The sequence below is a fragment of the Micromys minutus genome (genome assembly GCF_963924665.1).
Source record: "Micromys minutus genome assembly, chromosome: 21".
Classification (NCBI taxonomy): Eukaryota; Metazoa; Chordata; class Mammalia; order Rodentia; family Muridae; genus Micromys; species Micromys minutus.
Window position 1 is genome coordinate 372,455 of NC_137956.1, and position 27,845 is coordinate 400,299.

Sequence of the window (27,845 nt, forward strand, 5' to 3'; positions counted from 1 at the left end):
TAATGATCCCAGCAGGATACAGTGGCCTGTAGGAGAGGGCTGCAGGTTAGGAGCAGGAAGGAATGCTACAAAAGTCACAGGGCTTCCACAGTATATGAGTACACCATGTCCTCTTCAGATCCCATTACAGATGGCTGTGAGCCACCATGTGGTTGCTGGGATTTGAACTCAGGACCTCTGGAAGAGCACTCAGTGCTCTTAACCGCTGAGCCATCACTCCAGCCCACAATTCTTTTTCCTTAAACAGGATCATGAGTTTTTGAAGACTGACATGATCACATGCGTGGAGAACATGAATCTGTTAATACAGAAGAATTCCTCCACCTGTCTTTGTCTTTCATTACCATGGCATTTCTGAAGAATGAAAGCCCTCTTCTGATCTCTGTGGACACACACACACACACGCGCGCACACACACACACACATAAAAATAAACTTTTAAGTGAAGCAGCCAGGCATGGCTAACACAAGCCTTTAGTCCCAGCACACAGGTGTTGGAAGCCAGAGGATCCTGTTGTCTCCAGATCATTGCATGGAGTTTTAGGCCAGCCGGGGCTGCACAGTGAGACCCAGTCTCAGACAAAACATACAGGTGGGTGAGGCCGTCACATGTTCACTGTTGACCAGAGCGGATTGGACCACCAAATAAAAAATTAGGAGAGGCTTGGCATTAAGGCACAAGGAAGCAACTGGGTTCTCTTGGCTAGGTGCGCTTACTTGATGTGAACACTAGATGTCAGTAAAGCATGGTTCTTGGGATGGGGTCGGGGGACAGGTCTCAAAGGTCTGCACAGGTCTCCACAGATATCGGCTCTGTGCTTTGCTCCTTTCTTCTGATTGGGGTGATTGTAACTGGAGACTTTCTTGGTCCTAGAATTTCTTTGCCAAAGGTTATGATTCTTTTAATGTCCTTATCTTATGTTATGGGTGTTTGGCCTGTGTGTATGTCTGTACACTGTGTGCATTCATTCTGTGGGTGCTGGGAGGACCCAAGTCCTTCAGAGGAGCAGCTGCTGTCAGGCCATCTCTCCAGCGAGGTCATAGTCCTTCCTGAGGCACTGATACATGTTGCTATGATTCAGAAGAAGCTGTACACCTAAGGTACCAAGAATGTGGCCCGTGTGGCCCTGCCATGCACTAATTGGTGTTACTGCTTTAAATTTCCAAGGTGAAGGGCAAAAAAGTATCTTTTTCTGTTTGAGTTTATTTACTAAAATTAAATATTTTAAAATCTCACTCAGTTTTTAAGCCTAACTATGTGGACTGGAGAGATGGTGGGTAAAATGTTGGCTAAGCCAGCAGGGGGACTTTACTTCAGGTCCCCAGCACCTGTGTAAAAGCTGGCTTCGTGACCCACACCCATAATTTCAGTACGGGGTGGAGGAGGCAGGAGGATTTCTGAGCTTGCTGGCCAGCCAGCTTAGCCAAGACAGTTAATTTTCAGACCGTGTTGGTCTTAAAACCACAACCCCTTAAACTGCAGAGAATAAACAATCCTGCGGAGCCCAGTTTCAAGGAATACACCTACAGCACAGTTCCTGCACCTAAGGCTCCCTGCAGAAGACGGAACAGAAAGATGCTTAAGAGCCAGAGGAATAGAACATTTGCTGTGAGACAGTGTGTCTTAGAAATGTCTGAATGGCAAATCAGAGTGGATGCCTCAGCAAGACCTGAAAAATGACGACACCAGTGGAAGGAGGAAGATCTTGGAGCTTCAACCCTAGAAAAAGACGGGCAAGCGGAGCATGCTGAGACGGGAGAAATGGTCTTCCTCGGGGAGGAGCCAGACAACCCTAGCTGGTTATCCAGTACCAAGTAGTTAGCCTTAAGATCAACACACAGACAACATTCTATGGACCGAGCATATGTTGCACTTACATACATATTTGTGTGTGTATGTGTGAGAGACACACAGACAGAGAACATTAAAAAGGAGTCTGAATTTGAGAGTGCAAGGGGAAGGCATTGGGGGTTGGCAGGAAAGGGGAAATTTATGTAATTATCACTTTAAAAACAAAAACATTAAAAATGGTCAAAAGCAATAGAGGAAGACACCTGATATCAGTCTATGGCCTCTGTGTTTGCATGACCAGGCAAGCACACACATGTGTATATCATCCCACCCTAATGCACACACACACACACACACATACACACCACTTAACTATAAAGGCAAGTATATGCTTGTTTGTAATTCTGGTACTTGTCAGGAGGGTTGTATGAGTTAAAGGTGCCAAGGCTGGGGAGAAATAGATCAATGGACAAAGTACTTGTTATGTAAACATGAAGACCAGAGTTCAGATCCCCAGAAACACTGTCGACAGGAACAGAAGCAGGGTGGGTGTGGCAGCAGCCTGCTGTAATCCCAGCACTTGGAAGCCAGGGAAAAACAAGCTGGCCTTAGTCAAATCATCATGCTTTGGACGTAAGAGAGAGAGAGCCTGCCCCAATACATAAGGTGGAGAGATATTGAAGAAAGCACTTGATGTCAACATTGGGCTTCCAAACACATGTGCACATACATGTGAGAACACCAGAACAATTGTGTGCTCACCCACATGTGAACAAATGCAGCCTGGTATGGTAGTGTCTTCTGAAGGCAGAGGCAGGCAGATGTCTGTGAGTTTCAGGCCAGTCAGAGCTACATAGTGAGACTTTGAAAAAAGTTACCTATGTAATGTAAACGTGTAGAGGGCACAAGGGCCTTGTGCTCACAGATAAACGCCATGGAAGCTAGGAATATTAGACATGCAGGGTTGTCTCCTCAGTGGAGAAGGTGTATACCTGTTTTCCACCCAGAAGCTGGGAATGGATTTAGTTAGTAGTCTGGTGACCTGTGCTCTGTAGGGCCAGGCCACTCGGGACTCCCGAGACTTTCACGTTTACTCATTCTCCCTTGAACCTTAACTGAGCCAGCAGAACCCATCTTTATGAACTTAGTGAAGAGCTTCGATGTAAATGTGTCTTAAGCTTTCTTGTATACACGAGATGGAGTTAGTTATTAGGAAACTTTTTTCCCCAAAATTGTGTGGTGCATAAATATGCCAAAAATAAACTCTAGAAGTTGAACCAGGTGTTGTTGTGTTGAGCAGAATCTTCCTTGTCTTGTGTGAATCTTTAGTCTGCTGTCCCTAGTGTTTGCGGAGACCTCCACAATATTACCTTTTCTTTCATCTGTGTACTGTAGATTTGCTTTTTTTTTTTTTGTTTGTTTGTTTGCTTGCATAAACATGGTTGGGCTGAAATGCTGGCCTAGTGGTTAAGAATCTCCTGTAATTCCAGCTTCAGGGGATCTGATGCCCTCTTCTGGTCTTTATGGTCACCTACATGCCTGCAGTATAAACTCATGAAGGCACTCACACATGCCCCTAAATAATAAATCTGTTTAAACAAACAAGTAAAAATGTTTACCATTACTTGTTTCCTGTTTAAATGAACCATGTTAAAACATGAGCCAACAGCAAAAAGGACAGAAATGTATAATGTATAGGGTGGAAGGCTCCTGCCCTAACCACTCACCCTAAAGAGTTTTTTTTTTTTTTTTTTTTTTTTTTTTTAAACTTTTTTAAACATCACAGTATGCATGACCCTTTAGCATAGGTCACGCAAGGTCACCCTGCTCTGTGTTTTCCTCTATTCTTTTAACAATGTATCTTTTGTATACCTCCCCCCCATCAGTTTACAAAGAGCTTGCTCATTTTATAGCCTCATAGGGTTTCATTGTATGCATCATACTGATGGACATTTAGGTTATTTACAGCATGTAATTGTTATAAACTATGCCACAATAGGCAATTCTAGACACAACTCCTTCATCATGTACAAGTGATCTCTAAGGTAAATTCCTGGGAATGGGATTATTGAGTAAAGAGTATATGGTTATTATTTAGGTAGCTAATGACAGATTGTCCTCCATAAAAACTGTACCAATTCATCCTGCGACCATCCATGTCTGAGTGTGCTCACATGCATAGGCCTTAAAAGGCTTGTTCAAGTGATAAGTGGAAAGCCCTCCATTGGTTAAGTTCTGGCATTCCTTCTTATGAATGAAATTGAACATCTCTTGCATAAGATTAGAGGCATTTGTGTTTCCTTTCCTGTGAATTATCTGCCTTGTGGTTGTTGCTGTTTTTTTTTTAAAAAGGTCTTTACATTAATTAATTTCTGTGCACGCCTGTGGAAGTCAGGACAACTTGCAGGTGTTGGTTCTCTCCTTTCCACCATGTGGGTTTCAGGGATAAACTCAGGTCTCCAGGCTCCGTGGCAAGTGCCTCTCCTGCATCTTGCCAGCCCTTGTTTTAGTTTTGGAAGACTGTGTTGTTCGTTAGGGTTGTTGCTGCTGTGTTCTGATTGAACTTGCTAAGCTGATGGAGGTCACAGTAGCAGAGTGTCCTCACTGATGGAGCCCAAAGCTTCCACACTGGTGTCCTCTGGCTACACTAGGTGAGGTTTCTCAGCCGAGTCAGCATGCACATGTCCTTGCTGGGAGACCTTACAAGATTGCAGTTTTATAGGAGCTCTGTTTCTCTAGGAGGAACTCTGAGGACTGGCTCCATATAATCTACCTGCCCCCCATTTTTAAAAAAGGTTTATTTTTACTCTATGTATGTAAATATTTGTCTCCATTACATATGTGCACCGTGTGTGTGACTGGTACTGGTGACACTGGGAAGAGGATCTGATCTCCTGGAACTAGAGCTGCCAACAGTTACCATGTAGGCATTGAAATTGAACCCAGGGCCCTAGGCTGCAAAAGCAACTGCTGTTAATCACTGGACCAGCTCTCCAGTTTCTACCCATTTTATAGGTAAACAAACTAAGTCAAGAGATGGTGGATAAGCTGTCTACACCACATGGCACTGAGAATCAGCCTGTGGCATTGAGATATAGGGAAGAAGGTTGCCAGGTGCAAATTTGAGAATCAGTGGCATGAGTTAGGCAAGACATGTCTCCCTACTGACATGATGAAATCAGGGTAAAGTGACTGGGTGTGACTACCTGAGTCTGAACCCTCCAGACTTACATACAAGCTAAGTGCTGTAGTGTACACCTGTAATTCTGACAGTTCTATAGGGACACTGGGCCGCACAGCCCAGAGAATCTCCTGGAAGCTCACTAGTCAGACAGCCTGGGCAACGCACCAGGACAAAAACCAACAACACGAGAGACCCTGCCTCATGGAAAGCAGGGACTGACACCCAAGACTGTCCTGTTACACAGACACACACAGGGATGGAGCTAGGGATATGCATGTTCCTTATAATCCCTGGATTCTTCTATCTCAAGTACCATAAACATGTAAATAAGAAAATAACTTGCCCAGGCTGCAGGGGGAGATCGCGGCGGGGAAGATGGCGGACGGGAAGGCGGGAGAGGAGAAGCCTGAGAAGCCGCTGGAGGACCTGAAGAAGAAGCAGAAAAACCTGTGAAAACTAAGACTGTTCCAGTAATGGAGGGGAAAGTTCCAGTCGCAGCACTGAAAAGCGATCAGCCGAAGACAAAGCTGCAAAGATGTCCAAGTTTGGATTTGCCATAGGTAGTCAGACGTTAAGGAAAGCATCCACCATCTCCATTAGACTCGGAGCACGTAAGCCTAAGGAAACAGTTCCAACTCTTGCTCCAAAAACTCTTTCAGTAGCAGCAGCTTTCAGTGAAGATGAAGATAGTGAGCCAGAAGAAATGCCTCCAGAAGCAAAGATGAGGAAGAAGAATATTGGAAGGGACACACCAACATCAGCCGGACCAAACTCCTTTAATAAAGGAAAGCATGGCTTTTCCAATAACCAGAAGCTGTGGGAGCGAAATATAAAATCTCATCTTGGAAATGTTTACAAACAAGACAATTAAGTGAAGCGTTCTGAGATTGGGGTGTGGGTAGGTGTAGGTAGAAGGAGCAAGAAGGAGCAGTCTTCTTTTTGTGTAAGACTAGCTTTTGAGCCATTTTTTTTCTTTTCCTTTTTTCTTTTTTTAAAAGATTGAGTGGTACACTAATAAATTAGAGTTTGCAATTAGGGGTAATTTTTGTTTTTTATATAGATTCTAAGACATCTGCTAATTTTGTAGTTTCACATGATTAGTTTCCAAGGGTTACAGATAATAAAGAAATCAGAAGTGGTACCTTTCTAAGAATTGCATATTTTTTTAGACACAACTATTAGCACATTAAGAGGGAAGCCAAAAGTTATTGCGTACTTCAAACTAAAAGCAGTTCCTCTCTTGACTTCTCCCCTCATCACCTGACTGGCTCCCTGGATCAGCCTTACCGAGAGGGAGTATTGGACTGAGAAGACAATGTTACTGGACTATTGACTGAAAGTAAATTAGATAGAATTAAAGTAAACCTTTTCCTATGGGCATTTCACGTGTTCTGGGCCATTGTCTGCTAGCGCTGCTTCGCTATCAGTGGTGCAGGCGCTTTGCTCTTTAAGCATTTCTTTTTCATTAAAAATTCTCATATGAAGCATTGAGTATTGTAACTGGCCCACTTTACTGGAGCTTGTCTCTGTTCAGGGTTCTTCAAAGGACACTATTTGCTACCAAAGTAAGTCAGTATTTGGAAGGTGCTTCTCCTGGTTTCCATTCTAGTTCTATAAGCAATTCCACCAGAACCTGAGGCAAAGCTTAAGGAAGTTGTTTCTTTTAAAGAAAAACACCACCAAAAATATCAGTGTACATACTGCTTTAAGTGTTTGGCTGGCTTTTACTTTTAAAAGGTTTAAATACCAAAAAGAAGGTCTAACACTGTATGAAGGCAGAGGCGGCGGCACACCTTCTATGACTTTTGAAGCATTTATGTTACTAACTTACTAGATCTGGTTTGAATTGAATTTACATTGATTTCTTATTTGTACAACTCCATGGCTTATTTTAAGTATATACATGCTTAATATTTTAAGTTCATACATATGCAAGTATATGCATACTTACATACACATCAGTGACTTCAAAAGCACATTTAGTGACTGAAATAGGACAGAAATACTTCTTCAAACACATTTCCATTGTCTCTCATCGCATATGCTTAGATTTCTGTATTTAGGGTGTTTGTTTTATATTTTTGTATTGTATATGGGCTTTTTAAATGTGACAGTTAATGCATCTTTAATAGTCACAGACAAAAGAAATGATAAAACATCCTTGAAAATTACAATGTTATTTGGGGGCAGCTTTGGCGAGTTTAGTGGGTGGTGATTATTTACTTAGGCAGTTTTTAATGTAACGACTTCCAAGAAGCAGCCTGCGATATTCCTAACACTCCGTTCACTTCATTTTACTTAGCAAGCCCCAAGTAAAACGATGGAAATGTACATAGCACCATTAGTTCACACATGATTTAAGTATATCGAGATACATAAATGTAACTGTCTATTTGTCTGTTTTACTGTTTGTTGAAATAACACCTGTCCTACATACTCTTTACTTGACTCAAATAACAAGTTAACCTGAGGTCAGGATGGAGAGAGATGACTGAGCTGAATGTCTTTACTAAAATTACAATACATTTTGTCAAACTTAAAAAAATAACTTTTTGGGTCATTTATTTATTTATTTATTTGTGTATTGAAAACAGGGACTAGGTAGATTGGCAGAATTTCCTGGTACAAGCAAGGTACAATTAGACAGGAGATGAAGGTGTAGCGGTTCTGAAAGACAGTTTATAGCATATGTGTTTGCACATGGGTGATTTTAATGTTCTCGTTCATCTTTCTCTAGAAAGACTTAAAGAATATGGGGCTGGGGAGGAGGCTCAGGGGTTAAGAGCACTTTCTGCTCTTGTGGAGGACAGGGGTTCGGTTCCCAGAACCCACACGGTGGCTCACAACTAACTACCTGAAAGTCCAGTTTCAAGTATGCTGGTGTCTTTTCTGCCACCCTTGGTCACCAGGCATTCGTGTGACATGCGTGCATACCTTTGGGCAAAGGGCTTATAAAATAAATCCACATAAAATAAATAAATCTAGAAAAAGAATGCAATGTCTTGAACAAAGTCTGATTGGCACAAGCCAGCTGCTAAGACTGCCAAGGCAGAAAGAGCAAGAGTTCAAAACCCACCTGGCCTACCAGTGGAGCCAAGGCCAATATGGTAATTCAGTGGCACTGGGTCTCAATCGCAAATAACACAAAAGTTGGGTTAAAAAATTTAGTGGTCAACTAGTTATGGACATGAATGAGACCCTAGATTCCACCCTCTGGACCACAAAAGGGAAGACAGAAGAGCTGCAGAGCAGGAGTGAGGTCGCACCTCAGCACTTATTAACACAGCTGGAAACTTAATGATGGCACTGGGGAGACCAGAGGGCAACAGGGTTTGCTGAGTTCAAATCCCCAAACCCCATAAGGCTGGGCTTGTAGGCTGGGAATGGCAGCCCACACTTTGAGTTCCAACTCAGGAGACAGAAGCAGGCAGATCTCTATGAGTTCAAAGCCAGCCTGGTCTAGGAAGTGAGTTCCAGGCCAGCTAGGACGACAGTGAGACTCTGTCTCAAAAGGAAAGGAAAGGAAAAAAGAAAAGCTAGATATGGTAGCATACACTTGTAACTCTGGAGCCGGGATGGAGCAGAGACAGGGAGATCTTAGTGCTCAATGTGCAGCTGAAATGGTTAGCTCCAGCTTCAGAGACCATGTCTCAAAAATGTAAGGGATGACTTAAGAGAGGATTTCTGAAGCTGACCTCTGGTTTCCACATACACTTGCACACATACACACACACACTCACACACACATTCGCACATTCACACACAGGCACAGATACATTCACACACATACACATATACACACACTTACACAGATACACACAGATACAGACAGACACAGTACACACACACACACACATTCACACATTCACACACAGGCACAGATACATTCACACACATACACATAGACACACATACACAGATACAGACAGACACAGTACAGACACACACATACACATAGACACAGACACACACATGCAGACAGACACAGATACACACACACATACACACAGGTACAGGTACACTCACATATACACACCACACATGATCCCTTGAGGGCATTAACCACGTTATTTTTTCATTATTTTCTGGAATAAAGAGGTCTCTGTGAGTATAAACTTAGTCTTTTTAGCACAGTCTTTGTATGACTGTCGGTTTGATTGATTAACCTGTTTTCTTTACTTTTAGAAGTAACATGGAAAGGTGGGGAAAGGGGAATCTTCTACAGGAGGGGTATGCAGCCTTGTATCCATGTCTGTATTATTAGGTGCTGTGGTCAGATGTTTGTGTCCTTTCCCAGGCTGACTATAAGCAGTGGAGCCGTAGATGATTAGTCATGAGGGCAGAGCACGTTCTTATAAAAGATGATATTCCTGCTTAAAAGGCCAGGAGGAGAGGGGTTCAGGAGGCGCCACCCCTAGTTGAGGGCAGTGGATAGCTGCTGGTTAAGGGAGAGGCCACTGGTAAGCTCTCGTGATCCCGTGGGTGGTCCACAGTCACGGATGTGCAGGCAGCAAGACTCAGTTATAACCAAAGAAGAAGGGGAAGAGGAGGAAAGGGGCTTCAGAGTGTCCAGAGGAAAGGGAGAGGAGAGGATGGGTATAATCACATATATTGTATGCATCTGTGAAACTGTCAAGGTCTGCCACAGCAGTAGGGATCACTAATGGCCCTTCCAGAGGACCTGGGTTTGAGTCCCAGCCCCCACATGGTGGCCCGTGCATGTCTATAACTCCAATTCCAGGGGATCTGGCATCCCCTTCTGGCCTCTGAAGGCAACACAGGTGTAAATGCAGGGAACACACCTGTACACATAAGATAAGCTAAAAAATAAGAAATTGTCAAAGGAGACATTTAAAAACACTTTTTAAAAAGGTTCCAGAGATCTTCCTTGTCCTGTCTGCCACTAGTAAGAAGGACTGTTTATAAAGAAGAAAGCTATCCCTCAGGTGGGTGGTTGCGGAGCTCACCTGGCAGACCTCTGTGAGATCAAGGACAGCCAGGGCTGTACAGAGAAAACCCTGTCTGGAAAAACAAGAACAAACAAAACAAAAACCAACAACAACAACAAAAAGTTGAGGTCTCCACAGACACAGAATCTGTCAGGAACCTCTCAGTTCAGAGTTGCTCTCCCGAGCGCCCAGTGGTAACATTTCTACCACTTAGAAGCTATTTTGTTTATGGCTTTGTTTTAGCAATCCAAACACACCAAGACATTTCCTAAAGCAACCACCTTCAACCATTTTCAATTTTAGTTCCTTGTAGTTTCGAAATTTCATTTTCTTGACTTTGAAACATTTTAAGCTTACAGAGGTGTTCCAAGAATTGACCTAGATTTTGTTTGTTTTTCTTTTCTTTCTCATACAGTGTCTCATGCAGATCAGGATGACCCCTAGGATCATTGAGTTTCTGATCCTTCTGCCTCTACCTCCAGAGCAGTGGGATTAGAGATGTACCATCATGTCTGGTTTATCAGTAGAGGACTGAACCTAGGGTTTCATGCATTTTCTTGATGATGATGACGACGATTAAGGCTTTCATTTTGGCGTTTTGGGCTGGAGATATGGCTCAGTTGGTAGGATGCTTACCTAACATTCACAAAGCCCTTGGTTTAAACTCCAGCATCATATAAACTGGGCATGATGGTACCCCTGCAATCATACTGCTCTGGAGACGGAGCAGGACCAGATGTTCAAATGATCCCAGGACTATCAAGTTTGAGGCCAGCATAGTCTACATGAGAGCCTATTGTGAAACTCTGACCTGCACCTCTGGTTAAACCACATAATAACTTGTCCACAGACTGCAGCTGGGGTTCTGCTTCTTGTCTGCTGTGCAGGGGTGTGGCAGTGAAGAGATCCCCCCCCACCATCACCACCACCAGCAGCAATGAAGAAAGCTGGACTCATCCGGGGTCATGAGAGCAGGAGGGAGGCTCCACCCCTGACCTGGGCAGCACGGTAGAGCCACACTGATGGTGGGAACACAGCAAGGCTGCCTGAGGGTGTGAGTGTGGGAGAGCTGGCCCACACTTGTCTGTATGAGGGAGCTCAGGTGAGGGAAAGAGGCCTTCCCTGACCCTCAACCTCTCCCTATGTCAGGCAGGTGAGCCTGGGGTCATGAGAGCAGGCCCTGCACCTCTCCTGGGCAGTAGAGCTGGCCCTGGATGTGGGGACTGCAGTTGAGCCAGCCACAAGGCTGTGAGCCCAGGGGAGCCCAATCTTCCTCTTGTCTGCTGGGCAGTAGCGCAGATGGAGAGATGTTCTGTCTCCCTTCTCCTTCACCATCGCTGGCAGGCAGGAGAGCTGGCTCTAGGGTCATGAATGGGAGAACAGGCCATATTTCTCCCCAGTTGCAGCAGCAGGATAGGGCCAGCCCTGAAGGCCAGAAAACAGAAGAGTCAGTGGGCTGAGCAGCTCTCAGGCTTTGAGTTAGTGCACCTCAACATCTACCCCATTGACAAACTGCTGGAGTCCATGAAGGATCCAGTCCTTCAGACCCCATGACACAGGCAACCACAGGAGATCTGAGAGGAGTCGCGGTGAGGTTTCAGTATAAGGAGAGTGGCAGAGGCCAGAGGTCTTATACTAGACCAGTGAGTCATTGCAATAAACATTTGCAAGCAGTAGGATATACTGTGGGGCAAAGTTGGTGTTTTTCTCTGTTAGAGAGTGGGAAGGTTGTAAGGGTGGGGCAGGTGGGTGGGATTGGAGTGGATGATGTGACATTCACCAAGAACCAATAAAAAGTGAAAACGAAACAAAAAGTTGCTGGTGGTATGGTTTGTATTGTTGCAGTGAAATGTCTTTTCCTTCTTAATCCTCTCAAATGTTTTTGCCTTAAGGTTCTAATATTTCATAGCAATGTCACTTGGTGGATTCTCTCTCGCTCTCTCTCTCTCTCTCTCTCTCTCTCTCTCTCTGGAACACACCCAAATAGGAAGGGGATTAGCTACATTCTTCAATTATTCATTTCTGAGACTATAGGAAACAACAGTTTTGCTGTAAAAGTATTCAGAGTGTGTCCAGAAGAGGATGATTAGTTCTGACTCAGAGGGACCCTTGGCCTGGGGATAGATCTGGGATAAAGGATGAAAACCTGTCTGGGTGGAGTGATGGGAACCAAGGCTGAGGAATCAGGCAGCTCTCACGAAAGGAAGAGCTGTGGGGGCCTTGGTCCTTTAACCTAGAGAACAGGTCTGAAGGGGACAGAGCAGAGGCCCAGTCCTGTTGGGGACAGAGGTCACTATAAATGGGTGGACATCATTTTCCAGGATGCAGCTGTATTTAATGGGGTCAGGACCTGGGCTGGAGTGAGACAGTGTCACCATGCAGACTCAGGAGGGCAGAACAGGGGCCCTGAGGGGAGAGCCAGGATACACAGCCATCAAGACTGCCAAGGGTGTGAAAGGAGCCACCCTAGAGTCACCAGGTCTGGCCCTCATCAGGGAAGGCTGGATTCCACTGCGTGGTTGGCACAGTGTGTGGGAGAGTGACAGGCATCAAGGACCTGCTAGCAAATACAGGAAGGTGAAATTGTATTTCAGCTTTGCAGATATGACTATGAACTCAGGGAAGAGTTCCTGTCCTTGGGGAGCCTCCCTACTCTGTTCCCTCCCAGGTCCTCAACACCCTTCCTCTCTGACCTCCTGTTTGGCTCTGCCCAGACCCTGGTCTAGCCCCAGAATGCAGAATTCTTAAATGTTTCCTAGGGTATCTCCTCTGCTTGTCTCAGAGCTAGTGCCTCATTTCTTCATGGGAGTAGCTCAGGGTACTTGCAGTGTGGTGGGCCCTGAGACAGGGCCGCATGCACGAAATGGACTCTGGCCGAGTCCTGGATAGACAAAGGAAGTCAGACGAAAGATACACGGAGCAGAATGTCTCAAGGTGGGGGTGGGGGTCTTGGGTCAGGGAAGGGGCGCTGGCATTAGAAAGAGGAAGGGGAGGAGAAGGGGAGGGGAAGAGGCTGTTCCTAACATCAGCCCTGAAGGTATAGTTATTCTCAATTCACAGACAAGACAACCACGCTTCGAAGGCCAGCAGTAGGACACAAATAGGCCTGCGTTACCACTCAACCCAAACTCCTCAGGAAGCAGCCATAGGTTGGGGCCTTGGTCAAGTACCATATTACCAGCTTCTGTCCTAAGCAGGCCAATGCTTGGGTCAAGATCCCTCCCCATGTCCTCTCTGCTCATCAGGAAGTCTGGGCAGGTCTTGACAGGTGGTTTCACACCCACACCCCTTTGCACGTAGAAGTTCCCGTTTTCTCCACACCCCCCTGTTCTCTTCTGGTCCTTTCTGCCAACAAAGCTCTTCTCTCAAGCTTGACTGTCTTTCTCTCCAGGCTCCTCACAAAATAGCTCTGACCCTTCAGCACTGGGTCCCCACCTTTCTCCCAGTCAGTACCCAGCAAGTGCTGCCCAATGCTTGCAAAGTGGGTCAGAGCATGCTTAAGTGCAGGAGACCCCATCCTCCAAGCCTCCCAGCCCCTGGCTCTTTCCTCTCGTCTCTCCTGCCTTTCCCATGGTGGGCTCCAGGCCTTGCCCAGTGTGATAAGGTCGTAGTTACTCCCCTGGACTCCTCCTGAGGAAGCCAGAAGAGCTCTGGTGCAACTTGCTGTGCTTGGGTATAAAAAGCAGAGGCTGGGCAGGCAGGTTTAGAAAGTCATGTCACCAGGCCACCTTCCTATGTCTGGCCACCCAAGCAGAGAACAAGCTGTGGAGAACCACCCGATGTGACTGATAGTCTAGGACAGGCGTCAACCGTGGACCCATTGCCAAGACGTCTACACTGCAGTTTATTTGGTACTTCCTAAGAACCTGCTCCAGGCAGGGTCAGGGTGGGGTAAGTACAAAGGTGAATAAGATGTACCTTCTCCCCAAGGAGCTCATACCTGGGCACTTACAGAATAACAGAAGTAGCTAAAACTCACTGACCCTTAGTGGAGGGCAAGGCACTGATCTAAGACTTTCAAAGGTGTTGAAAACTAAGCAAATATGCTATCCATTTGGCTTCTGAGGATGAGGCACAGAGAAGTCAAGCCATCTGCCTGAGGTCACACAGTAAGTAAACTTGAAGCTTGGATCTATACTTCCGTAGTTCTTCACTTAGTCCTCATTATATACGCCGACCCCAGTGTCATCTGGCACGGCCGACACATACACCAGCTTCCTCCCTACCCTTCGTGTGTGTGAGGAGGTCATTAGGTTCTGCCAACTCATTAGGCACCAAGTGTGCTTTTCATAGAGCCCTTTGCTGCCCACCACTGGAGCCTGTTTCTGTGAGCTCCTCTGACACTCCCATTAGAGTAAAATGGTCCTCAGCCTGTACCGTGGAAATACCCAAGAGTTTAACAACTCCTGGAGCACAGAACCCCTCCTACAGACAGACCCCAGTGTAGATGCTGCAGGATCAGGGCATGGGGACTTTTTGAACATGTGGTCTGGAGTAATCCTATTTTAGAGATGTTGGACAAGGCACAGTGGTGCACGACTTTGAGCCCAGCAATTGAGAGGCAGATCTAGATGGCTCTCTGAGTTCAAGGCCAAGATGGTCTACATAGCAAGTTCCAGGCCAGCCAAGGTTACACAGTAAGACCTTGTCTTAAACGAATAAATGAATGAATGAATGAATAAATAGGTGGCAGTGGTGGCACATGCCTTTAGTTGTAGCACTTGGGAGGCAAAGGCAGGTTGATCTCTTAGTTCAAGACCAGCCTGGTCTACAGAGTGAGTTCTAGGATAGTCAGGGCTATGCAGAGAAATCCTGTCTTAAAATAACAACAAAACCAAAAATGAAATGTTGGGAACTCCGGTTGAAGTCAGAACTGGGAGAAGCAAGAAAAGCTGCTCGTGCTGTGGAGATGGGCAGGCAAGACGCACATGACAGCTCAGCCCCTCATGTGTGAGTTTGGGCAAATTAACTTTCACATGTCTCATTTACCTTATCGGTAAGATGGGAGAATAACCCACCCTGAAGTAGAGCGATCCAAGGCCTGAGAAGGCACACGTTAGAACAATGTGTAGTAGTTGTTAAAGTTCATTACATATTTGTCTATCCAGTGGCTAATTGTTAGAAAAAGGATTTTTTTGTATTTTTACTATGAACCAAAAGAAGTTCCTTACGTAAGTGACTTACTTGTGTGTAATTATATGTGTATATGTCTGTGTTGGTATGTACATATGTGAGGGCAGATGCCTTCAGAGGCCAGAAGAGGGCATCGGTCCTCTAGAGCTGAAATGACAGGGTTGTGAGCTGTTCAGATGGGTGGGGGAGACTGACTGCTAACCTCAGCCACTTTCTAGCCCCTCTGGATTTTTGTTTTCTAAGGATGGGTTCTTGCTCTGCTGCCTAGGCTCTCCTGGGCGCTGTGACTGTAGGAGCCTGTCAGGCATCAGCACGTCCAGCATCTTCTCTTGGGGGTTGTGATAACTGATGCTCACGGTCATCTTGGCAGCACAGAATCATCTCAGATGGACACTGAGGGGAGAGTTTCTAGCCTGGGTTACAGGGGGAAGACACGTGAGTGCTGCCGTTCCATGTGGGGTTCTGGACTGAATGAGTCACGAGAAAGAGAGCTGAGCAAGCATCCGTCTCTCTCTGCCTCCTGACTGGACGTGATCGGCTGCTCATGCCTCTGCTGCCCGGCGTCCTGCTGCAGCTATGGACCGCACTGTGAACAGAAAGAACTTCCTTACTTAAGTGGCTTTTGTCATATGCTGTGCTGCAGAACTGTGCTACAGGGAGCGACAGAGGACAGCTGTGGCTTCTTTGTGCTATTACCTATGTGCCCAACTTAACTCTTTCATTAGGTTTGACATAGCATGCAATCTATGAACTTCAAATGGACAAGACGTTGTTTTGCTTTTGTTGAAAGTGGACATTAATCATAGTTACGACACAGTCAGGGAATGACAAGAAAGACTTGAACCAATGTGGCAGGGTTCAGAGTAGAGGCTTTCCCAGGGCAGACTCCAGGAATGCAGGCGTATAATGAAGCTCTTGCTTTGTATCAGCAAGGCTAGGATGGTTTGTCACACTGCAACAGAAGCAAAAATGGGGGAGGAGGTATCTGGGGCTAGCTGAAGGATGAGGGACCTCCCTATTGTGGTGACCACCAGGGGATGTCCTTCCCTCTGCTCGCTGACTGTAGAAGCCATCAGATGGTGGCTATTTCTCTATAGCAAGGTATTCTGAGAACCCCAGAACCTCACAAACCCAAGAGGTCACACGGGAAGGTCTGGGATCTTCCCTGAGACTGTTCAAGACCCAGAGCAAAAGTGAGAGGTGGGCGGGGCTCCGTGGCATTGTCTGTGCTCTGGTGTTGGAAAGGCTGAGGAACAATGTGCTCCTCGGGCACGTGAACACGTGTTAACCTTCGCCAGAGCTACTCAAGACTTCACCGGAAGCTACCAGAAGGGTTGTTGCTCCCACTTTCCGGTGACCACAGACGATGAGTAGAGCAGGACTTTGGACTATACCCAGGACTCAGACTCTAACATCCTCAGCTCTAGGGAGGATCCCTAAGGGTGACTCTGTTCTGTTACTTTTCTGTTGCTGTGAGAAAGTACTCAAGGGGTGGGGAAAGCAACTCAAGAAAGGGCTTATTTTGGCTCACAGTTGGAGGGTATATAGTCCCTCAATACAGCAGGAGCATGAAGCGGCTGGCTACATCACTGTGCTCCACATGGGAGGCGGGGAGTGAATCCTGGTTCTCTGTTCACTGAGAGCCCTCTAGCCTGCACAAACTGGAAAGGTCAAAGGTCACACTCGAAGGTCTGGGAATTTCCTGGAGGCTGTCCCAGAAACTGCAGCAGTGGATGAGCGGCTCTTCCTAGTTACAGTTTCTCCTCCCCAATTTTTTTTCAGCCCTGGACCCCAGCCCACAGACTCTTTTGTACATGTAGGGTGGGTCTTCCCAAAGCTCTGGAAACACAATGTAGAAATTCCTGTAGGCATGCCCAGAGGTTGATACCCTGCACGATTGATTGTAAATCCAACCACGGTGACAGTATTAGCCATCACAGTGACTTGGGGCTGGAGGTGGCATATCTTGAAAGACCTCTGGTCTTGAATGGAGACCATTGAACTTCAGTTCTATTTCCAGTCACCAACCCTACCACACGACTTCGTTTCTCCTCTGATATTTTCTGGCAAAAGGGAGAAAGAAGAATCAACTCCCAGGTCCTTCATTAAGACAGGTTTAATGGTGGTGACACACGGACTACACTCAAGAATGATGCCAGGGTTGGTGTGGGAAAAGGGCAAGGGCAGGCAATCCTTAGTCTGGGCCGGGGATGAGTGGGGGACAATGAGGGCTTCCTACCCTTGTGTGAGACAAAGGAAGCGAGGTCCCTACAGAATCTGCAGTCAGGGAGTTGGAGTAGTGGGACTCCTTCAGGGTGTGCGTGGGTGGGGACGAAGGGCAGGTAAGTACTGTTTTCTGGGCACTTGTGCATCGATCCTTACCTTACTCAAGTTGATTCGCTCCAGGTGGCACAGCATGTGAGAGTCAGGGCGGGATAGGACAAGGGAACCTGCTGGTTGCTCGAGCATCCAAGCCCTCACCTCGGGGCGGTCCCGCGGGGGCTCCAGCAGGGGGCGCCCCGAGCTCCGGGCCGAGAGTCCGGGCGCGCCTCCAGCCGGCGCCTGGGACGGGGCTGGCCGCTCCGCCCCCTCGGCTCCTCCGCGGCTCTGCGGGCGGACGCGGGGCGCAGGGAGCAGAGCTGAGCGGAGCGCCGCGCACCCCGCCGCGCCCTGGTGCACGTCCTGCCCTTCGCACAGGCAGCGCAGCCTCTCGCCGTGAGTAGTGCCCGGGCCGCGGGACTCGACGGCAGCAGGGGCTGGGGTGGCCGGGCATTGCCTGTCTAGGATATGGCCCTTCTGTGGTTTGCGCGCTGTGGCGGCACCCGGAGGCCAGTCTGCACTCTGCTACCTCGGGGTGCCTTCTAAGCTTGGCACTCTGGTCCCAGAGACCGGGTGGGGAGACACCCGGACAGAGGCCTGACATCTGGGCAGGAGAATGGAAACAACCAATGCATCAAGTTTGGCTCCCTCAAAAGGGGACTAGTCCCCGGGGTAGGAGAGAGACAAGCCCGGCCTCTGTGGGCTCACACCTCCTCCCCGCCTAGGCCCAGGAGGTTGCTTCATTCAAAATGAGCCTCCAATTTGGCCTAACAGCTGTAGGCAGGTGAAGGGACACTCCCTGGCTCCCTGTCATCTAGAATCTGAAGACAGCTGGGGGCAGCTCCTTTCGTTTCTGACATTAGTTCCTAACTAAGTATCTTGGCATCCTAGGGGAATTTTGTTGACTGCTTCAGGGTTGAGTTCATATCCCTGTTCTCTCCTTATCCGCCCGCTGTTTTGAGTTTTGGCATCTGAAGTGATGATGGTATTGATAGACCAGTCTTCGGAGGCTTGAGTCTGTGTCAGGGATGAGTGGGTATCTGCTGCCCTGGCACAACACACTACCTGCTGGTGGAAATAAAAACCAGCCAACTCTGACCACTTCTCTAGAGCCTTCTATTCTGTTAGATGTGAGGGCAAACAATCCGGCTGCCCAAAGAAGCTGAACTTTTACCAAAAAAGACTAAGTTTTTCTCACGTCAACTCAGGGAGGTGGTTGACCTTCTCTGAGCCCCAGCTTCCTTATCAGGTATCGTCCACAGGGGTTCAGTAATTGTAGGGTCCCTCCCTTCTGTTGGCAGCTTCCCCAGAGCCCGAGTCTGAGGATTCTTCATAGGGGTGTGTGTGCATGCGTGTGTGCACGCGCATGTGTGTGTGTGTGTGTTCCAAACCACTGCCAACCCCTGCCACTGCCTGTTTTCTCATACTGGAATTGGGTGAGGAGCTCAGACCATTGACAATGCAAACTGACCATTGACCAGGAGAGAAAACTTAGGGAGTGTGAGGTGGTGTCCAAACCTGGGCTCCTTCTCCTTGGAGTTGTCTTCCCAAAAGCCAATGGCTTTTCAGTCCTGAGCCACCAATGGAGGAGTTGGCTGGATGTCAAGAGAAGCCCTGGGACATTTGATGGCCTGGCTGTGCCACGGTAGAGAGGTCCCTTCCCCTCTCTGGATCTCAAATTTCTCCTTTTGTCAAACAAGTGACTTAGACCTGATCCCAGTGGGTTCAGACTTTTGGGTTAAGTTTTCACCCTAAATCCCAGTCCACGGCAAGGATGCCGTGGGAGTACTCTGGCTCACTTTCTCCTCCAGCTGAAGAGATTAAACTGGAAAGGTGTCTGTGAGGTCCCTTTCTGTGGGGTCCCTGGAAGTCTGTTAGTTCCTAGAGTGCTGCGTGGTATCAAGGCCATGGGTTGGAAGGAGAATTCCCAGGGTGGCCTTGGAAGAAATGTGGACATCCAGGTGGGTGTCATCTTTGGAAGGTCTGAGCTGGTAGCCGAAGCCTCTGGTCAAAAGTTTTAGTCATGTGCCTTGCCTCTGACATGTGGTTTTCAGTTTTTCAAAGTCAGTGGTTGCAATTCTGCCTTAGAGTTGTCCCTGACTCTGAGAATTTACCAATTAAAATGAAAATTGATATTGTGGAGGTCTGATGGAGGGGTGATGAGCTGCCACAGGTGTTTGATTTGATAGTGGAGCATCTGAGCTGTGGCCATAAGAAGGCTGGGGCACTAACTGCAAATCAGCATCTTATATTACTTTTAGTACCTGCTTATATTAGCTATGACCTAGGGGACAGAGGTGAGAGTGTTACACCCTCTGCCTTCATGGGGCTCCAAAAGCACTTCAGATATGCCACCTTACTTATAAAACAGGTATTTGTTAGGGTGTTAGAGAAATGGCCCAGCAGTTAAGAGCACTGGCTGCTCTACCCGAGGACGTGGGTTCAGTGTCCAGCACCCAAATGGTGGTTCACAACCATCTTTAGCTTCAGTTTAGAGGATCTGATGCCCTCTTCTGGCCTCTTTGGACACTGCAGACATGTGGTGCATACAGGCAGGTAAAACAGCCGTACACATACAGAGAAATAACCCTAAAAAAACAGTTTAAAAAATAAAATAGGTATTAGTTTCCTCCATGCCCCTCACCCCAGGATCTCAAATATCCAAGGCTGGCCTTGCTCTCATCACTTCTGGTTTCTCTGCCCCCACCTCTGGAGTGCTGAGATTACAGGTATGACCCACCATGCCTGGTTTATGGAGTGCTGAGGATTGAAGCCAAGGTAGTTTGTGTCTGCTAGGAAAGCCCTCTATACACTTTTTTGAGCTGCATCACCAACAGTTTTTTATTCTTCCATTTCTTTTTCTTCTTGGAGACAGGGTCTTACCTATAGCCCACGTTGGCCTGACTCAAGGAACATCTTCAGTGCTGGGATTACAGGTGTGTGCTGATCATGCCCAGTGCACTTGGCACTGGGGATGGAAGCCAGGGCTTTCTCTATACCCTGATAACTGGGATGTCTCCTCAGCCCAAACTGGGTCAAACAGCATACGATGGTATTGTGAAACCTGCGTCCTTTACTTCTTCCCACTTCACACTTTCAGTGACTCCTATTGATAGGCATTTGGTTGGTTTCGAATTTTAGTTGTTGCTACATGAATCATTCTGGAAAATAGCTGCATGTGTTTCTCACAGTGTGTTTACAGAAATGGTTCCACAGTATTCAGAGTGATTTTCGAAGTGTGTACCCTCTGGCAGTACCTCGGTGTTCTGGTTGCTCTGCGCACTCACCCATAGCCTGATGACTGGGGCTGTTTGCCATGATGTCAGTCTGAAGCCCAGAAACGCTGTCTTGTGCTCAGCTAAGGGTAATGTGGTCATAGTAACCAAACGGAGATTTGAACCCGAGTCTGTATGACTGCTTCTCTCTCTGTTTTCAACATTTATTTTTATTTTCTGTATATGATTGTTTTGCCGCATGTCTGTCTGTGTACCGCATTTGTGCATGGTGCCTGCAGAGGCCAGAAGAGGATGCCAGTTCCCACGAAATCACAACTTCAGATGGTTGTGAGCCACTACGTGGATGATGGGAACTGAACCCAGGTCCTCTGCAAGAACAGTCAGCATGCTTGACCACGGAGTCGTCTCTCCAGTCTCTTTGCCTTTCTTTTCTTTTTTTTGTTAAGTTTTTTTAAAAGAGTTATTTATTAATATATAAGGATATATATAAGAGGTCATTGGATCCCATTACAAATGGTTGTGAGCCACCATGTGGTTGCTGGGATTTGAACTCAGGACCTCTAGAAGAGCAGCCAGTGCTCTTAACCACTGAGCCATCTCTCCACCCAATGTGTAGCCAGTCTGGCCTTGAAGTCATGATTCTCCTACCTTTGCCTCCTTCAGCAAATCCTACCGGCATGCACCAACTACAACCGGCTGACTTTCTTTTTACAACATGCACAGATTATGAACCAGAATGAGAAAATTCTAACCTAATCCTATTAAGAGGATTTTTCTAGAATTTGAAGAGGGAAGAACAGGGCCATGGAGCCTCACAGAGAAGGTGGCACTTGGGCTCCTAGACCTTAAGAGCATGGAGCTGTCCCGTGGGCTTCCGATGGAAAGAGGTGAGGCATGGCAGGCAGACAGGAAAGGTCCTCTGTTCGATATAGTGGGATAGGGTGTTGATCTCGTCCTCCATGCCACCCCAGCCATGCTTCTCGGGGAAGCCGGGGCTTCTTCGAATCCAGGTCTGATTGGCAAAACCAAAAGAAAGCTCGTAGCAATTCTGGGACCACACTTGGTGTTACTGCCAACAAAAGGTTGAGGAGTTTTCTGCTTTTATCTATCTGTAGGGATTGGTGCCCTACCTTAGGAACCGGTGAATGGTTTGTTTGGAAGGAGCATTGATTTCAGGAGGCTTGCAGGGATATTGAGAGGAAAGACAGGTTCAGCTTCTGATCCTGGTTGAGTCAACCTTACTAAGGGGACACCAAAACCTTTTCCAGAGAGGGGAACATGAATGTCACCATAGCCATGGGAAGCAGAGACACAGTGGCCTGGGATATGGCAGTAAGACCTTCATCCTCCGTACTTGGATGGTATCATGTCTTCCCCCTGCCCCAAGTGGATCCCTATACTGGTATATGAGGTAAATGGTAGGGATTATAGGGGTGTCTGTTTACAGACGAGGGTGAGAATCCGTGCCAGACTGTGGGTTACAGGGATAATCCACCCAACCTAATTCTGTGTCGAGGCTTGCTTGTTTTAGTATCTGTGCACACTCAGGCCCACCCTGAGTGTACAGTGCACATGAAGAGTCATGGGTGCCATAGACAGGTGACCCCAAAAGAGATTTGGGAGTCGGGACATCTCTGTCTAGGAGTCTCAAGGATCTGTGTGCTTTGGCAGAAGGATTGAAGGAAGGAACATTTTGGTAATGGGGCTCTCGTTTGTGAGAAGGAGACATGTATACGTCTGTTGAAGTCTGTAACAGTTCCAGTTTCTTGATGTTGGTGAGACCTATCTTATGTGATGGTACCTCTAAACCGAGAGAGAAGAGTCTTTCAGGGTCACGGACTGAGTGTGGTTGGCATTTGATTGGCAGGCAGAAGAAAGACTGCCCATGCTAGCCCAAGTAGGCCTTTGCTAAGAAGACCTTTGCCAAGAATCGTTGGGTGACATAATGGGGCCCTGCCCAGGGGTGCTGTTCTTAAGTGAGCACCTTTGGGAAGGGGTTCACAGGGGAAGTTACAAGCCTTACAGTGAGGGTTTCCTGTGGCACAAACTGCCCCGGTCTTTTGCTGAGTTGCCCAGTGCAGGCAGAGATAACCATGTTCCACAGATGAAGAAACAGGGTTCCTTTGCCAAGTAATGAGGTCACAGAGCTAGATGTGGGTAGTGCTGGAACCAGCACCCGAGGCTCCTGACTCCTGGTGCTGTTTTAATTTGTCACACCATCCCCACCCATGTCCCCTATGAGGCGATGAGTGAACATTTACCAATCTGTTCTGACTCGCAGTCGGGTGGCACGGCCCCCAAGGAAGCTGAGGTCATGATAATCCCTTGTCTTTCCACAGCATCTAATCATTCACAAAACAATTTCATGATTTGAAATTGATTTTTACAGTATTGGCTCCATTTTACAGATGGGAAAGCTAAGTGTCTGGTAACTTAAATGATTTATTTACCCAAGCCAAACTGGGGCTTACTCTGAGCTGTATCTCCATATTTTGGCTTTAAAAATATTATTTTATGTATAGAGGTGTTTTGCTTGCATGGGTGTGTGCATATCACAGGTGCACAGTGTTAGGTAGGCCAAAAGAGGGCTTCAGACCCCCTGAAACTGGAGTTACATGTGATTGTGACCCACTATATGGGTGCTAGGAATGGAACCTGGGTTGTCTGGAAAAACAGCAAATACTCCTAACCACTGAACCATCTCTCCAGCCCAGCTCTTGATTTTTTTTGAGACAGGGTTTCACTGTTTAGTTCAGGCTGGCCTTGAATCCCTGGTCCTCCGGCCTCTCAGTTCTGGGGTCATAGATTCCTGGCTGCAGACACCTCTGGGGTCATAGATTCCTGGCTGCAGAGACCTCTTGTCCCAGTAAAGCTGAATTTAGTGAGAACAAATAACTGAAGTCCCTATGGTTCGGTTTCTCCGTGAACTTCTTCAGACAGATCTTGACAAGCAGGAAGGGCTCTTTTTCTGTTTCCTTCAGAAATAGGAGACAGGTGTGATACATGCTTGTGATGTCAGCACTGGGGGTGCTGAGGCAGGAGAATTACTGCAAAATTAAGGCTAGCCAATGAATTGTAAGAGGCTCATAGCAAAAAAAATTTTTTTTTTTAAAAGAGGAATCAAATAAGAGATTTGGAGAGATGGCTCAGCAATTAAGACCTCTCACCCTTCCAGAGGACCTGAGTTGAGTTCCCAGAACACATATGAAGTGGTTCACAACTGAATGTAACTCCAGATCCTGGGCATTTGATACCCTCTCTTGGCCTCCTTAGAACCTGCACTTGTGTGGTCAGACCCATAAACCAAACATACATATACATATTAATAAAATAAAATTTAAGAGAGGAATAAAACCTATATGTCTTAGAGTTACTATTGTGATAAAACATATGACCAAAGAAACCTGGGGAGGAAAGAGTTTAGTTGTCTTACATTCCACATCGCTGTTCATCATTGAAGGAAGTCAGGACAGGAACTCACATAGGGCAGGATCCTGAAGGCAGCAGCTGATGCAGAGGCCGTGGAGAGATGTCACTTACTGGCTTGCCCATTGTGGCTTACTCAGCCTGCTTTCTTGTAGAACCCAGGATCGCCAGCCCAGGGATGGCTCCACCCACAATGGGCTGGGCCCCCTCCCATCAATCACTAACTAGTAAAGCACTTTATCTTATGGAGGCATTTTTTCAATTGAGTTTCAGAAGACTTGAGCTTGTATCAAGTTGAAAACTAGCCAGGACATTATACATCAGTGTTTCTCAACCTTCCTAATGCCATGACCCTCTAATACAATTCCTCATGTTGTGGTGACCCCCCCACCATAAAATTATTTTGTTGCTCCTTCATGACTGTAATTTTGCTACTGTTATGAATCATAATGTAAATATCTGATATGTGACCCCCCACAAAGGGGTCTGGACCCACAGGTTGAGATGGCTCATCAGCCACAGGTGAGAAGCTCTTTTTTAAAATTTATTTATTTTATAAAATATTATTATAGCTCAAAAAATTTGTTACATAATAATATATGATGAATACACGATTTTTTTTCTTTTTTTTTCTTTTCCTAAGAAAGACTGAAGCTTCCACATTTTGGCCTTCCTTCTTTTTGAGCTTCATATAGTCTGTGAGTTGTTTCTTGGGTATTCAGAACTTTCTGGGGTTAGTATCCAATTATCAGTGACTGCCTATTATGTCTGTTCTTCTATGACTGGGTTACCTCACTCAGGATGATATTCTCTAATTCCATCCATTTGCCTACGAATTTTGTAAAGTCATTTTTTCTCATAGCTGAGTAGTACTCCATTGTGTAAATGTACCACATTTTCTGTATCCATTCCTCTGTTGAAGGACATCTAGGTTCTTTCCAGCTTCTGGCTATTATAAATAAGGCTGCTATGAACATGGTGGAGCATGTGTCCTAGTTATATGTTGGAGCATTTTTGGGTATATGCCCAGGAGTAGAATACACAGACCTGTTCTTAAGGAACCAAGGTTGTGGGCAACTTAAACTGTTTTCTGTTTTGCAGTTGGTTGCTTTCCAAACTCAGACTCTTAGGCTTGTGTTAGTTTGCACAACCATCCTAAGCTTAGTTTGTTTTTTTTTTTTTTTTTCCATTTCAGGATTGTGTGGTCCAGGCCTCAATGAGGAGCCCAAATATGGAAACATTCAAACAGCAGAAGGTGGAAGACTTTTATGACATTGGAGAGGAGCTGGGCAGGTAAGAGATTCCATGAGAGGTGGAGACGCACACGGACAGACACACTCTTCTCTTGGCCAGTTGGTGCTGTAAAGCTGGGCTGGTCACAGAGCTGTTGGGAGGCTTGTAAAACAGGCCCGAGGTTTATTCATCCTCATGGGTGTCTCTAGAAATAATGTCACAACAGCAGCAGAGGTGCAGAGCTGGGGGCTGTGTTTTCTATGTCCTTTCACTGACTGCTAAGGGAGCTCTTCCTGTATCAGAGCCTCCTCTCCAGGCCGGACACCTGACCTGTTGGTTTTGTTCCTGGTGTCCCATTGGGAGTCTCCATGGTTTCCCCGGATTTTCTTTTTAAAGCTAGAGTCTGAATGGGAGGTGAAGTAATCCTCCAGAAAAGGGATTTGTACTGTGTAACAGCCACACCAGCCTCATCAGGAAGTTTCTGGGATCTGAGTTGTGCTTGCTCAGTCCAGAGTAGGGCTCAACATCAGAGACACTATTTGGTAAAGGAAGAGACTGGGTTTCTGAAGCTTCCCTCTGGACTTCCATTTCTAAGAATGGTTGATATTTACATGGTATTTTAGTGGTTACAAAATGCCAGGCCTGAAGTGCTGATTTCAAAACCATCTGCTCTTACAGGTGGGAGACAATAGAAAGGGTTTAAGGGAGTTTCTCAAAATTGCTGAGGACAACAAGCAACAAAGCTACGGTTCATACCTGTCCAGTTTGTCCTTGCACACCTGTCCTGCTTGCTCGTGTGAGCAAGGTTCTTGCAGTCACACGTGTTTCTCAGGGCACTCCATCTCATCCATTCACACACGAGCAGAGCAAAGCCAAGGTTGTTTAGGGGCCTGTGAGTCAGGAAAGGTAAAACAGGTACCTTTTCACTGCTGAGTTAGCACTAATTCTTTTTTTTTTTTTAAGAATTATTTATTTCATTTATTTGAGCACACTGTCACTATCTTCAGACACACCAGAAGACAGCATCAGATCCCATTACAGATGGTTGTGAGCCACCATGTGGTTGCTGGGAATTGAACTCAGGACCTCTGGAAGAGCAGCCAGTGTCCTAACCGCTGAGCTATCCCTCTAGCCCAGCACTAATTCTTACAACCCTTGTTTTAAAGGCAAACAGAGTAATGCCAGGGAGCCTTATTCCAAGATGAGAGGCAGCGGAGGTGGGGAGCATAGGTTAGGAAATAACCCACCTAGCAGGCTGCTTGGGTGGGGGGCGAATATCTGCAGACTTCAAGGGCTTTTCAGCCTTCTGTTGCTGGTCTTGGGCCTAGAAAATGGGTGCAAGAAGGATAGGTAGAGGCTTTGAGGTGCTCTTCTGGAGCCTACCTCTAAATGAGAAATCAGGGTCTCTTGGCTGCAGGCCCTCCGCCCCTCCCCCTCCAGCACAGGAAACAGTCTTTCTGGCAGGAAACTGCCTGAGAGGTTAGAGTTGGTGTTCTTGCCTTTGCCTGTGTTCTGCTCCATGGTACAGTGATGTGCAAGGAACCATGCATGTGCCCCTCCTGGAACTCCAGCCTGGTAGAGGCTTGCTTGACAAGGCCAGAGTGGGACTGGGCTGATGTCTGAGGGGCAGAGAAACTGAGAAGTTGGCTGGTCAAGGGCCCTGGAGAAGTCTTGTGTCATTTTCTCCTTGTCTTGCTTCTCCACCGCTTTGGACATGAGCCATTAGAACCGGGAGTCAGTTGAGTCTTCAGGCCTCTCTTGTGGCAGGTGTGAAGGCTGCATATCCCCACAGCCTAGGGTCCTCCATCCCCAAAGGTTGGTAGAGTCGACAGAGACTGGGACCTTTGGAGTGGTCAAACATGCTAGGACTTGGCTAGAGGTCCATGAGCTAGAAGGCCATTAAAATATCCCTCCAGGATCATTATTTGACAGTTGCAACTGAGGTTCAGGGTTGAGAAGGGTTCTGCAGGGGGCTATAGAATGGACTGGAATTAGAACTACTTTGAGGATAGCCACACAGTGTTTTGGTAGGATAGGAGGTGCTGGGGAGACCCAGCCCAGGATTCTGATGCAAGGACCTACTGTGTCCCAGGGATGGCCAAAGCAGTAGTAAGTAAAACATGTGACCTGTTTTCTTGCAGTCTGTGATTTATTGATACAGAGAGGCACCAGACAAGGGGATTTACAGAGGATGAGTCATGGTCAGGTTGGATGTGAAGGGAAGGGACAGGGTGCTTTGAGGGAGAAAAGTGGGAGATATATTTAAAATACCTGGTGAAAAAAGGCTGCTCCAAGCTCTGGCTTCCATGCTGAGTTAGATACTTGGCTGTACACACTTCTGCTCTGGTCTTCTAACAATGCTGGAGGTTGTCTGCTGTTTCTAGAGTATTTAAAGAAATGTTGGTTTAGCCTTCCTAACTACCAGTGGGAAAGAACAGGAATTCTGAATAGAGGCAGGCTCATAAAGAGAATAAGTTTAACCCATAATTTTATATAAAGCTAAAACTGGTGGCTCGTCCAAGGTCACAAAGTACATGTGTGATGGAATGAAGGTAGGGCTGGTGACCAAGTTT

At 46.7% G+C, this 27,845-nt stretch overlaps 1 protein-coding gene and 1 pseudogene across 4 annotated transcripts in view; both read left to right on the forward strand.

The window, feature by feature from the left end:
- Positions 1–5,351: 5,351 nt before the first annotated feature.
- On the forward strand, positions 5,352–5,847 carry LOC308434320 (PEST proteolytic signal-containing nuclear protein-like; annotated as a pseudogene). The gene is made up of 2 exons: positions 5,352–5,536; positions 5,636–5,847. The product of its transcript is annotated as a PEST proteolytic signal-containing nuclear protein-like (transcript).
- Positions 5,848–17,635: 11,788 nt separating this feature from the next.
- DAPK2 (death associated protein kinase 2) overlaps positions 17,636–27,845 on the forward strand; it is a 108,762-nt gene continuing 98,552 nt past the window's right edge. For all 3 annotated transcript variants that reach the window (XM_080934749.1, XM_080934748.1, XM_080934747.1), the window contains exons 1-2: positions 17,636–17,773; positions 25,235–25,332. In XM_080934749.1, the coding sequence (XP_080790875.1) occupies positions 25,256–25,332 (77 nt within the window). In that variant the 5' untranslated portion in view covers positions 17,636–17,773; positions 25,235–25,255. The remainder of the gene's footprint in view (positions 17,774–25,234; positions 25,333–27,845) is intronic.